The sequence below is a fragment of the Lissotriton vulgaris genome, chromosome 10, assembly GCF_964263255.1.
Source record: "Lissotriton vulgaris chromosome 10, aLisVul1.2, whole genome shotgun sequence".
In the NCBI taxonomy this organism is placed as follows: domain Eukaryota; kingdom Metazoa; phylum Chordata; class Amphibia; order Caudata; family Salamandridae; genus Lissotriton; species Lissotriton vulgaris.
Window position 1 is genome coordinate 1,438,522 of NC_141698.1, and position 14,188 is coordinate 1,452,709.

The 14,188-nt window shown below is 47.7% G+C and overlaps 1 protein-coding gene across 1 annotated transcript in view; it reads left to right on the forward strand.

Annotated features, from left to right (window-relative positions):
• The window catches only part of SMC1A (structural maintenance of chromosomes 1A), a 182,958-nt gene that overhangs the window by 90,937 nt on the left and 77,833 nt on the right, over positions 1 to 14,188 (forward strand). The window contains exons 10-12 of the mRNA XM_086940138.1: positions 1,189 to 1,374; positions 5,515 to 5,694; positions 13,546 to 13,692. Of these exons, the coding sequence (XP_086796264.1) occupies positions 1,189 to 1,374; positions 5,515 to 5,694; positions 13,546 to 13,692 (513 nt within the window). The remainder of the gene's footprint in view (positions 1 to 1,188; positions 1,375 to 5,514; positions 5,695 to 13,545; positions 13,693 to 14,188) is intronic.

The following is a 14,188-nucleotide window of genomic DNA, read 5'->3' on the forward strand; positions in this document are numbered from 1 at the left end:
AGGGGCACCTCTCAGGTGCACCACCACATCACTCTGGAACACCACCACATCACTCTGGGACACCACCACATCACTCTGGGACACCACCACATCACTCTGGGACACCACCACATCACTCTGGGACACCACCACATCACTCTGGGACACCACCACATCACTCTGGGACACCACCACATCACTCTGGGACACCACCACATCACTCTGGGACACCACCACATCACTCTGGGGCACCACCACATCACTCTGGGGCACCACCACATCACTCTGGGGCACCACCACATCACTCGGGGGCACCACTCGGGGACACCACCACATCACTCTGGGACACCACCACATCACTCTGGGACACCACCACATCACTCTGGGACACCATCACATCACTCGGGGACACCACCACATCACTCGGGGACACCACCACATCACTCGGGGACACCACCACATCACTCGGGGACACCACCACATCACTCTGGGGGACACCACCACATCACTCTGGGGGACACCACCACATCACTCTGGGGGACACCACCACATCACTCTGGGGGACACCACCACATCACTCTGGGGGACACCACCACATCACTCTGGGGGACACCACCACATCACTCTGGGACACCACCACATCACTCTGGGACACCACCACATCACTCAGCCCAACCACATCATCACTCAGCACCACAATAGCACTGTCCTTGCTTACTACCAACAAGCATTGCCATAGCCAATAGGACTCGCATTAGGAAAGTGTAAGCTATTGGCTTTGTGAATAACAATGCTATTAATTTATATATTTTCAAAGCCAACACATATTAAAAAAATGTGTCATTTACAATACCAATTGCTCACACTTTCCTAATGCGAGACCTATTGCATTGCAAATGCTTGTTTCATTGCTTGTGTTAGACTTGGTGCACAAACACTTTTAAGGGATGCTGTTGTCCCGCAAGTCCTGTTGAGTGTATTCCCTTTGTTGCTGTTTGTGGCATTCATTTCCTGTCAGTGTTCAGTGTTGCTGTTGAGCCTGTCAGTTGCTGTTAGGAAGAGTAAATATGCCATGCCTGTTCGTTACTTTTCTGCTTTTCACCCTTGGCTCTACTTTTCTGTATGATATCTCATTTCAGTTGAATCCTCTTCAGCCAGTAGACATTTGTGTATTCCCCACTCCGGATTCACCATGTGCTTCTCCCACAGTACGGCCGTCTGATCGACCTGTGCCAGCCCACTCAAAAGAAGTATCAGATCGCAGTCACCAAGGTGCTGGGCAAGAACATGGACGCCATCATTGTGGACTCGGAGAAAACTGGGAGGGACTGTATCCAGTACATCAAAGAACAGCGGGGCGAGCCCGAGACCTTCCTCCCACTCGACTACTTGGAGGTAAGGGCACTCGCACACCGATCCAGGGAATGAATAACTAGACTGGGAGTTTGATGCGCTTGTGTGTGTGAAGGGCACAGGTACACTGCTGGCAGGGAACATTGAGCTGTTAGCCCACAAGCTGCAGCTCATGGCCTTTTGATTGACCTTCTGTATGTTTTTATGGAAAGTTAGAGCCCCGTAGAAAGATCTTCCAATCACTGGAGTGGATTCATGAAGATCCCACTGTGACTAAAAGCTAAACAACTGATTGAGGACCCTTGGGACACATCTGAAAGTACATTGAAATGCAAAGGTTACTGTAAAGCCAACAACGTAGGAGCTGCAACCCTGAGTCTTGTGGTACACCACTCTTCGTTACTCCTCAAGCCTCGAGAAATCTACAAACACACTCGCAATGGCGAATCAGATGTTATCAGGAAGCGCTATGTTTTGGGGCCTACTGGCCCGGCGAGAGCTCAAGCTGGCAAAAAACAGATGTGTGCACTCAGAAAGTGAATGCACAATGAAGAGGACTTAAATCTTGTTTTTATCCCGCACATTTTCTGCGTGTATAAAGACAGAGCTCAAATGTCAGCTTATCTCTAATAACAGATTGCGGCTTAAATTATCCAAGGGAATGGTGTTTACTTTTCTTTCTCTGACTGCAAAGTTAGAGGATTTTGTAAAGTGGACTGACTGACAATCATGCTGGGTGCACACCATTTAAAAAGCTAGTAAATGAGCTGTACAAATAATTTGAAATGCATTTCGATGTTTAGAGAAGCACTTTGTTTCCATCTCACTCCAGAAATACAAAAAATGATTTTAATTGGACAAAAACAAATCGGAATATTTTACTTGGTGATGTGCAAATGATAAATATTTGCCGTACGCTACATAGTTTTGTCAGTGAAGCTGCATGTCAGTGGCAAATCTGTGCCTAGCGTAGTGTGCCGTTGGACTTGTATTTTGCTGTGTCTGTCATTGCATCCAGACATATGATACAACAAGTAACATCATACCTACAAGAAGTCAGGACTGTTAGCTTTGTCAATGGTTGTTAGTTGCATAAGATAAATAAGCAGAAACTAGGGCTTGTCTGTAATATTGAAAAAGTTTCCACTTACAGCACTGGTGACACCACGACAATGTTTGCTGCTTCTGCGTTTCAAAAAGAGAAGGGAAATCCAGAGAGAAAATAACTCTTGAAAGGATGTCCCTTCTCCTACATCGGTCACCTGGCATGATGTCATGCCATAACTTCTCCACTAGTGAGAAGTAGGCAGTGTACATCTCTGTGCGTGCTGTCACTGCAGTCTGGAAAAAACAGACCACCTGTGCCAGGTAACAAAACAGAGCCCAATAGAGACTCATTTAAGGCCCCCCTTTAAAAAACTGCTGGTGCTCAGCACCAGTGAGACCCAGCCCACTTAAATTAAAGTCCTAAGTACAAGTATGAACTAAAAAAATAAAAATAATGGAAAGTGGTGTCGGCCAGAGAGCCACGTGACACCTGTGCGTTTTAAAATGTTATAAAGTAATGCAGTCCATATGGTAAACTGGTTGCATGCTTCATATACAGAACCGAAAGTAAACTTGGTTCATATAATTTTATAAAGCGCACTTTTGTCTCTGATGCATTCAAACAATGCCACAAGTTAGGGCTTTTCAACAGTGAAAAAAGTTTTCACTGAGCTTCATTAATAGAGCGGGGAAAGTCTTCCCCAACACAAAGAATGAATAGAATACAAGCAGCAAGTTATTTGTTTCTTTTGTAGTTTTTAGCTTGCTTTTTATTTGGTTTATGCCTAGTACTTATGCTTACTTTTATGATATGTATTTTTATTTTTGCATTACACTTGGTCCCTTATTAAGAGTTAGGTAGTCCTTGGAACGCTGTCCCAACGGTGGGGGTCCTACTGTGGTGAACCGTCCGCCGTATTAGGGTTGGACACTCTGGCTATGCAAGGACTGCGGCTGGATTGCAGGCACTGCCAGCACACCGCTGATTGCCGGGGATGCAGTCGGGGGAAGGCAGCCTCCACAAGGCAGTACAGAGGAGCAACATCGACATCCGTATCACGAGTTGACTTCTCGATTAGCTTTCAAGGTGGTTGGACAGCCGCCAAAAGGTCGGCGGAAATGAAGGATTTGGGGTGCATGCTCACCCCTTTCCAGTTTTTACCAGCAGAATTTGACGTGGATCACAATCTCCAGGTCCCCCTTGCACAGGAGCATCTTCACCTAGAGGAATACGACCCCATCTTAAGTGCCTTGGTACCATGTTCCCATTACTGTGCCTGTCAACATATGGTTCGGACTACGGCAAACTGTAGGTAACATTTTACCACATATGTGTGTGCATTCGAATCATGCAGTCGGAATGTAGACACAGGCATTGATATATGTGGAAATACATTGCCCACCGCCACAAGACCGCTGTAGCCACACCACCGGCCCATAAGTAAACTTGTAATACGGCGGTATCATAAACCACAGTCCAATTGCAATCGGACCGCCAAACTTGTAATAAGGCCCTATGTATTTTTATGTTTTCTTTACAATTAAATAAAAAGACTATACACAAGAGAAGGGACAAGTGGCGAAAGATGCAGCAGAAGGTTTTTTCAGAAGCAGAATTGGACAGCAACAGTGCAAACTTACCTTCCTCATAGAACACATAAGCACAATAGCTGTAAAACAAGCAGGTCAGACTGGGTCAGAAAATAGGCCAGGGCACCAAAATAAAAATGGCCCCGTTAGTGAATCAGATAGCTAAAAAAAAGTGGCTCATGTTTGCAAATTGGGATAGTTTTCAACTTGTAAAGACATGCAGTAGAAGTGTTTTGCAAGGTATGGAGATTCATTGATTTGAGCTAACAGTAGTCAAGGAATGTTTTATTATCAGGGAAATCAACAGTAAAAACCAGCCAAGCAGGCAGTAAAACAGGCCCAAAACAGCCTACCCACTGAACTGTCGGACCAGCCTGTCGGACACGGACTGATTGTCATATTAAAGGTCCGTCTAACCCTGAAAACATGCAACGCTGTCTCACAGAGAAGGCTGAAGTGCAGGCTTTCCTTCCTTGCATAACAGATACAGCAGCAGAAGTGCATGCTTCCACTGCTTATGGAATAGCTTAGTCGTTGGTGGCATGCGGGGTACAAACACAAGTCTCTTCAGCAGGTGCTTAATTAACCAGCATTGGCATAGCCAATAGGTCTCGCCTTTGGGACCTTATAAGTGTTTAGGTATCCAGCACAATATCCTTGGTGCAACAACATCATCTGTTGAATGGCTAAACACTTATAAGGTCCCAAAGGCGAGACCTATTGGCTATGCCAATGCTTGTTTGTTTTTGTTGTTTTTACTTCTTTTATAGTTTTTCTTGTGACTCCGCTCAAGTGAGTCGCAAGATGTCTGCCACCACTTCTGATTTGAAGTGTTGGCAACCAATCAGATCTCAGCACGAGATCTTGGGTGGGGTCGCGGATCCTCTGCGTCCCCATTTGTATATCTTAAAAACCTTTAAATAACTCCAAAACTGATTTACACCAATTCACAAAAATTTCGCCTTCTGGACCAACCGCTACCTTTCTGCCAAATTGCAATTCCGTTCAGCAGTGTAGGCTGTAGCCTTTTCTAAAGTTCCTATGGAAATTAATATGGGGATAACTCCTGCTGGGCGGATCACCCAGAAATTTTCAAGACTACTGCTCAAGTGAGCGTTGAACTTGTTTTAAAAATTTCGTGAGGATTCGTCAAATGTTGTTGTCAAATGAAAAAACGCTCTTCCTATGGTAACTACATCGTAACTATAACTACCTACTGGTGATGCCAGTAGATAATGTATTTGTGTAATATATATACATACAAACGAAGACTCTACACGCCACTTCCAATCGTCCAGATCGGCGAAGCAAAAAGAGAAACGGACCACAGGATCTGACTTCAAAAGATTTTAATGTGCAGGTGAGGCAACAACAGCCCGACGCTTTTCGGGCCCGTGGGCCCTTGGAGAGAGAGATATATATATATATATATATATCAGTCTCTGGTAGGTGCATTCGAGTGCAATTCTGCTGACTCAGAGTATGTGGGTACCTGGTAATCCTGGTTGAAGGCACAGTTCTCATTTGTCTACTCTTTCTTTGCAGGTGAAGCCCACTGATGAGAAACTGCGAGAGCTGAAAGGGGCCAAGCTCATTATTGACGTCATTCGATATGAGCCGCCCCACATTAAGAAGGCTCTTCAGTACGCCTGTGGCAATGCCCTGGTCTGTGACAATGTGGAGGACGCCCGTCGCATTGCATTTGGAGGATACCAGAGGCACAAGGTGAGCGGTGGGACCTGGCGTCAAGCAACCGCTTTCAGCGATTGTGATAGCAAAAGACTAAGCGTGACATGGGTGCAGGTCTCGTAATGCACATGTTGCAGGCTTCTGACTGAGATCTGTCACTTCTGTGGTGTGATTTGAGACTGTACTTTGTCCTGAGCTGCGTGGTGTAGAGTAAAGAGCGTTGCCTGTGAATGTTACCACCTGGTCATAAAATATAAAAACGTTTGACATTTTGGGATTTTAGGCAAATGTGAGTTAGATTAGGAAAGTGCTTTTGGACCCTTAAGTATCTGGAAGTTGGAAATTATAAGGGAGGGGGTTTGTTAGGGACCGGAACTGGGTGGAAGAATTTAAGCTTTTTGCCCCAATGTAATGAAATGCAGTTAATCTGAGTTGAATTTGTTGGAAGGAGCCGAAGTGAAGGGCAATAATAGAGCATATCACAGTGAAAGCCATGTTGTTTTTGAGAGCTGAGAGGCCGCTGTTTTTTCACTCTTCATGAGCCATACTGTCATCAGCCGCCATTTTGGTTTGCTTGCTAGCACGGATAGAAGGCATGGCACCGCTTATTTAAGGCGTACTGCTGCATGGGTGTGCCAATGGTGCACTAAAGGCAAGCCTGTCTGCACCTGTCCGTACACCGACCGCACTCAGCACTGGCCACACTGCCGGTTTTGGGGGCCACACTGGTGATGGAAGAGACGTGGCAGGAATGCCTGACTGCGGACATTCCAGGGAGTTTCTTCCTAATTGGAATGGCATGCGGTGTAACCTCTTGCCTGAAGCATTTAAGAGGGAAGAGATTCTTACTGAAAGATGTATAATTTGTGAATGGGAGCGTACTTCGGAGAAAGACAATTGGGAGGACTGGGGAGCCTCTCGGGGGAGCATCAGTATTGGGTTGAGGAGAATGAAGTGTCACGAAAATCCCTTTATATAAGGAGTGCACAAGGCAGACTACAGTGTGCTTTGACAAACTCATGCTCACTTCCCAGGCATTCGACTGAAAACCATAAGCTAGATCTGTTTTCTATAACAGAAGCTTGGACTATGCAGGACTCCAACAACTTTGTTTATTGCTTGCATGCCCTATGGGCTACAAAGTTAGGTACCGACCATTATTGGTAGGCCGTGGAGGGGGACAAGCAATCATTTTTTCGGTTGGACTTGGGCTTAAGGAAGATACATTTACAGACCCTTACTGAAGCAGAATTTTGAGCTTCTCAATACAACCTTTGTGTTCCTCCTCCCTGATTTGAGTACTGTGTTATAGGCCATAAAGTCTCTCTGGAACACTTTGTTGAAGGTTTCCTGGAATTTCAGGCACCTCTACATCTTTCTCACGCTAAACTATTGGTGTTGGGTGACTATCGTTTTTGGACAGATCCAGACAAAAATCCAGTCGAGAGACTTTAACTCATTGGAGGCAATAGATCTAATGCAGTGTAATAATGACTGGTCACACTTTGAACCTGATCTTTGGCTCAGAGGGCCTCATTGTGAAAGGAAAGATCATAACCACAATCTTGGACAGACCAATCTTTGATGCTGTTTGGTATTAAAGCGGGTACTCAAAAAGGACAGAAAGGCGCAGGGAAAAACCTGGGAAGAATGAAGGAGGTTGGTAGGCAGCTGAATCAATGTTGTCCCCAGTTAACAATGTACATGCCAGTTGATATGTTGGTGAAATCATATAATGGTTGGACCGCTAGAGTGATAGTCTGAATGGTACCAATGAAGTCAACTTGTGTTCGAAATCGGCCAACTGCACCTTGTGATGGTGAGGAGCTAGGAATAGTCAGGAGAGAATGTAAGCAAGCTACTAGTACATCAAAGAAGGTTTGACTTTACGTGCTTTCTAGTAAACCTGGCTAGTGCCACTCCTTCAATAACTCGCACGCAAAAGCTCTGTGATCTAGTAATATTTCTTTAGGACAAAATTGCAGACATTATGCAGAAAAAGTGCACAGAGGAAGAGCCCTCCCTGAACAGGGTTCAGCAGGTGGACTAGACAAGGAGATGAGGTTCAGCTACTGTGGGAAGTGAAAATGGAGATGTGGAAACTTGGGTTTGTGAGTTTGAACACATTTACGATACTCAATTTAAGTATTTAGTTAATTCCATCAAATCAGTTTCACCTTGTGATTTGATGCCGCCTAAAGTTTGACTCTCATTAGCAGATAATTTATTTGGAGTATACATCCCAAATATAATGCATCTCTGTTTCAGGGAGTAGTTCCACAGGACTGGAAAAAAGCATTATCGACCGATGTCACTCCTCCCATTACCAGTAAAAATACTACAAAAATATGTAAATTCTATCCGAGTCCATTACCTAGAGAGCAATTAGTTACCCGACCTTGCTCAGTCAAGCTTCCGTCCCATGCATGGGAGAAACTGTGCTGGGATCCCTCCTGGAGGATCTAAGGATGGCAGTCGTCAAGGGCAACTCTGTTGCCATGGTATTGCTAGACTGGTAGGCTGCCTCCGATGCTCTCTCCCATAGGATGCTAGGAGAGAGACTATTGGAAATTGGATTGTAGGGCACAGCGCCAGAATGGTGCATTTCTTATTTGAATTGCAGAACTCAGGCAGTTTTTCTTCCACCATATCAATCGGAACCCAAGGAGTACCTCCAGTATTCGCAATAAGTCCAACCTAATTTAACATATACGTGAGGCCATTGGCAAAGCTGCTCGTCATAGAGGGACTGTCTTTATGCATTACGCTGACGATACTCCACTTATAATACCTGTTGACCCAAAAATCTCATCCCTATAGGACCTTTTCCACTAGTCTATGAGAAGGGTACTAACTAGTTAACATTGCATTTTCCCAAATTCTCTGAAAATATAACTAAGATACTCTGATGCTCAGCATATAAGATACTATGGCTAGTGCTGGCTGATTTCTGGCTTCCTCAAACCAATTTCCCCAGTCTGCATCCTCGGAGGTACGGAACCTCAAAGTCTTTTGTTTTATTTTTATTTTTACAACGATCTTTCATTGACCTCACATGTCAACAGGTTTTCTTCAACCTGCTTTGGTCTCCTAAAACATTAAGAAAATTACAGTTTCTTCCTGCAGTACATAGTTCTCATTGTTCAAGTGCTATTCTTCACTGGTTAGACTCCAGTAAGGCTGCTATCTGGTACGCCGAACATGCTGATTTAACAATTTGTCGCATCCAAAATGCAGCAGCTCAGTTAGCTGCGGATCTTCTAAGATTGTCCTTTGAGTCTGTGGCACTTAGGAAGCTGCATTGGTTACCTTTCAGAAAGAGGATTATTTTTAATCATTTAGTATTGTTCATAAAGCTGCACATGTAATGTATACTGTGTATTTGAGAAAGAAAATCAGGAATTACTATCCAGGTTACCAATTTTAAGATCAGCCAAAGCAGGTCTCCTGGTTCAGAACAAATGTAGCCTTTCTCGGGCTGGATGAGAGCATTCTCGATGCAGGCAGCATGCATGTGGAATAAATCTGAAAGAAACAGATTCCTTACCTTGGAATATCCCCAGGCGTCTGACTGGCCCCGGAAACTTTTGCGTAGCAGTACCCCTGCGCGTCGGTAGGCGTCGTCTGCGGCTCCGTGTCCTGCGTCGGCGCTGGGATAACTTTGTCGGAGTACTTAGACGCCACCCTCGCGCGCTGACGTCAGTTCTTATTTTTTCCGTGCCAGCTAGCGCAGATCCGTAAAAAGTGGTACCCCTTAGTCAATTTTTGACTAAACTTTATCAAGCATTTTTTATCCTTTTCAAAGTCTATCGACTCTGACGGTGCCTGTAGGGATGCCCGGGTTTAAGCCTTGCTTAGACTGCGATCGACTGATGTCGGTTACAGACCCCCATCGCCGGTATCTTCGTTGCCTGGGACTCGACCACGACGACAAGGCCTGCTCCGACTGCCGGGCCCTGACGTCTAAAGCTAGGCAGGAGCGGTCTCGCAAGCGACTCGAGCTCCGGCAGTCAGCCCCGCGCCGCTCGAGGTCCCGGTCTGCGAGGAGGTCGAGGGACCGGTCTCAGGGTTGGAGCCACCATAGCTCCGGGAGTCGTCTTCGTGCTCGAAGTCCTCAGGTAAGCACAAACAGTTGAAGAGACGTCATTGCTCTTCCGGTCCTAGCTGCCCTGGACCCAGGAGACTGGATGTTAGCGTTGGACTTGCAGGACGCTTATTTTCATATCCCCGTCCTGCCGGCCCACTGGCGTTACCTGCGGTTCACGGTAGGCCACGAGCACTTTCAATTTACCGTGCTCCCCTTCGGCCTTACCAGCGCCCCACGGGTGTTCACGAAAGTGATGGCGGTGGTCGCAGCTCATCTGCGCAGGTTAGGGGTTTCAGTCTTCCCCCTACCTCGAGGACTGGTTGTTGAAGGCGGACTCGCCCCAGACAGTAGTCAGCCACATCCAGACTAAGGCTGACCTGCTAGGGTTCTCCATCAATGTGCCGAAGTCGCACCTGTGTCCCTCTCAGAAGCTCCTCTTCATCGGAGCGGTTCTGGACTCAGCGCAGTTTTGGGTTTATCCTCCCGAGCAGCGGGTTCGGGATATTCAGGCTCCGATTTTTCAGCCATTATCTCGAGTCTCGGTCAGGTTGACGCTGCGGCTTCTGGGGCTGATGGCCTCCTGCATCCTTCTGGTGCATCACGCCAGGCAGGCTCTGCAGTGGGACCTGAAGTTTCAGTGGGTCCAGCATCAGGGCAACTTGTGCGACCATGTCTTGATCTCGGAGGGCACTGCAAGACAAGTGGTGGCTCACGGACCGCGATTGGGTCAGCAGCAGATCCCTCTCCCTACCCCAATCGGACACGTAGTTGTGACGGACACCTCCCTCCAGGGCTGGTGAGGCCACATGGGAGAGGCGGAGATCAGAGACCTCTGGTCTCCGGCAGAGTCCCGGCTCCACATCAACCTTCTGGAGCTGCGGGCGATCCGGCTTGCACTGAAGGCATTCCTCCCCTCTGTCTGGGGGAGTGTAGTGCAGGTGTTCACGGACAACACAACCGCCATATGGTACTGCAACAAACAGGGCGGGTGGGGTCGTGGACCCTATGCCAGGAGGCTCTGTGCCTCTGGCAGTGGCTGAAACATCAGGGCGTGACCCTGGTGGTTCAACACCTGGCAGGTTCCCGGGGTCTGAACTCGGACGTGGCGCAAGGCCTCTTTCAGCAGTGGGGAGAGCCTTGGTTAGATCTACTCGCCACAGAAGAGAACGGTCAATGTCATCAGTTCTGCGCTTTGGAATTTCCAAGGCGGCACTCGCTCGGAGACTCTTTTCGTCGCGAGTGGAGCTGCGGTCTGTTGTATGCCTTTCCGCCTATACCACTTCTGCCCAGAGTGCTGAAGATCAGGCGCGACCGAGCCAAAGTCATCCTTGTGGCTCCGGACTGGGCATGAAGGTACTGGTATCCCGAGCTACTCAGCATGTCTGTCGATCCCCCGATTCGTCTGCCTCTTCAGGAGGACCTTCTGTCGCAGCAGCAGGGGACGGTCCTCCACCCGATCCTGTCCAGTCTCCACCTTCATGCTTGGAGATTGAGCGGTGACAGTTGAGGCCATTTGACTTGCCTCCTGAAGTTTGTGATGTGATTCTGGCAACCAGGCGTCCCTCCACAAAGTCTGTATACGCCTGCAGGTGAAACAAGTTTGTGGCATGGTGTACAGCAAAGGCTGTGGATCCCCTTTCTGCCCCTATTTCTGTTGTTCTCCTCTTCCTTCTTTCTCTTGCCCAGCAGGGCTCTGCTCTGGGCACTATCAAGGGCTACCTTTCTGCCCTTCCCACCTTCTTAAGGCTACCTGTTCAAGTCCCCGGTTGTTAATAGGTTCTTGAAGGGCATCACTCATATGTTTCCCCCTGTTCCTTTTGTGATGCCTCAGTGGGACTTGAACCTTGTACTTACTTTTCTGATGTGCGCTCCCTTTGAGCCACTTCATAACTGTCCTCTCCGTCTTCTTACCCTTAAGACTGCTTTCCTGGTTGCCATCACCTCTTCCATCCAAGCCTCCATTCCTTTCTGTCCATCCGGACAAGGTTGTGTTGTGGACAAGACCCTCTTTCCTGCCCAAGGTAGTCACAGCCTTCCACATCGGACAGTCCATCACCTTGCCCACCTTCTTTCCGCCTCCGCATCCCTCTAAAGAGGAAGAGCGGCTCCACCGTCTGGACCCAAAACGTGGGCACTCTTTCTATTTGGATCGCACACGCCAGTTCCGGGTGGATGATCAACTCTTTGTTGGTTACGTGGGCGCTAAGAAGGGGCGGGCTGTGCACAAACAGACCATCTCTCGGTGAGTCGTCTTGTGTATCAAGGCATGCTTCTCCTTGGCTAAGAAGGAGCCTCCTGTTGAGCTGAGGGCCCATTCCACTCGGGCCACGGCGGCTACAACTGCCCTGGGCCGGGGAGTCCCCTTGCAGGACATCTGTCAGGCAGCTACATGGGCCTCGCTGCACACGTTTGCAAGACACTACTGCCTGGACAGCCAAGTCCGGAGGGATGTCTTCTTTGGCCGTTCCGTCCTCCAGGACTTTTTGGTGTGATTATTGGTTTGCAGACCCACCACTGGGGTTGAAATTGCTGGGGTATCTATTCTAAGGTAAGGAATCTAATACTAACCTGTTTCTTTCAGATGCACAGGTTACTTACCTTCGGTAACGATATATCTGTAAGAAACAGTAGTTAGTATTAGATTCCTTACCGCCCCACCCATCCTCCCCGTTCTGTGAACCGATTTCTAGGGTTAAGGTCATCCCTTTCAGGGCCCTAATTTCATGGCACCAGTGTTGGTATTTATCATGGCTCAGTGTTTCTTGCGCGGAAAAGCTGTGTATAAGAACTGACGTCAGCGCGGCGTCTAAGTACTCCGGCGACGTCATCCAGGCGCCAACGCCGACGGATGTGGAGCCGCAGACGCCTACCGACGAGCAGGGGTACTGCTACGCAAAAGTTTCCGGATCCAGTCTGACGCCTGGGGATATTCTAAGGTAAGGAATTTAATACTAACTACTGTTTCTTACAGATATATCGTTACCGAAGGTAAGTAACGTTTGCTTTAACAAGTTCACTGCGAAAATCACCTAATCTTGGTCAGTTTAGGAAATCTGTTCAAACCTGGCTCTTTAGTAGATAATGGTGGGGCTGAGAAGGATCGTCCTTTGGATGTGCAGTGCCAGGTCTGGTTTTAGAGAATTGTGCGCTTTAGAAATATAATTATTAATAATGTGAGGGTGATCAGTAACCGCTGAGGTGATTTGAGACAGTTACTTTTCTTGAGCTGCGTGGCGTGGAGCAAAGGATGTTGCCTGTGATCTCCATAGGAAGCTGCACTTTTTGTCGCCATTTAAACTACTAGATGCTGTTTTTTACATGCAGAATGCCATTGCAGGACGCGTGAAAGGGTGCAAGTCCTTCTGATAACACAACTTGCACACTTCCTGTATGCATTTCCCACACACTGCATGTACTATCGCACCTATAGCAGGCCTTAAAAGCCCTGGGGCAGGGTGCATTATATTACATGTGCGGACATAACTGTCTAAGCAGATATGCCCCTGTGATGTCAGGTTCTATTACTAGATATTGCAAGTAATCAAGGAAGCCATCATAAAGGATGAACAGGCATTGGCTCTTGGGACCGCAGTGTAACATGCGTTGGGAAGAGCAGACATGGACTCTTGGGACCGCAGTGTAACATGCGTTGGGAAGAGCAGGCATGGACTCTTGGGACCGCGGTCTAACATGCATTGGGAAGAGCAGGCATTGGCTCTTGGGACCGCTGTCAACATGCTTTGCCTGTTTAACTCCCTTTGATTTGTTGGCTAAATGTTTTGCGTCGTCTTCTTTTGCAGACCGTCGCTCTGGATGGAACCCTCTTCCAGAAGTCTGGTGTGATCTCCGGGGGCGCCAGTGATTTGAAGGCCAAGGCCAGGCGCTGGGACGAGAAGGCGGTGGATAAACTGAAGGAAAAGAAGGAGCGGCTGACGGAGGAGCTTAAGGTGAGGTCCACAGCAAGGCCATTCGGCCTCTGCAGAGTTGGAGAAATGTTTCCTGGTTAGTTTGGGATAGAGTGCACCCCTGCCTCAAGTTCATCATAGCAATATGTTGATTTTTAACCTTAACTGCGCCACGCCTTGGCACACACAACAGTCATGCATGTGCACTGGAGGCATTCTAACTGAGAAACATGTTTGGTCTGGGTGGGCACCCCATATGCACCCTCCTTGCCAAGCATGACTGCTTCACGTCACCGGGCTGTAGTGGCCCAACTGTGGTGGTAGGAATGATGATTATCGAGGTGATTAAGACTTTCTCTTCCTGCCAGGTGGGCGCCTTCTTTCCTCTCCCCCCTTTTTACATTGTTCTTCTGATGGATACATCTGCCAGTTGATTCCTCACCTTGTGAATATCCTCCTGCGTCAGCAACGTTCGGAAAATGATTTTGCGCGCACGCCAGAGTGGACGACGTCACAGGAGCACGGCATCGCGCACGAC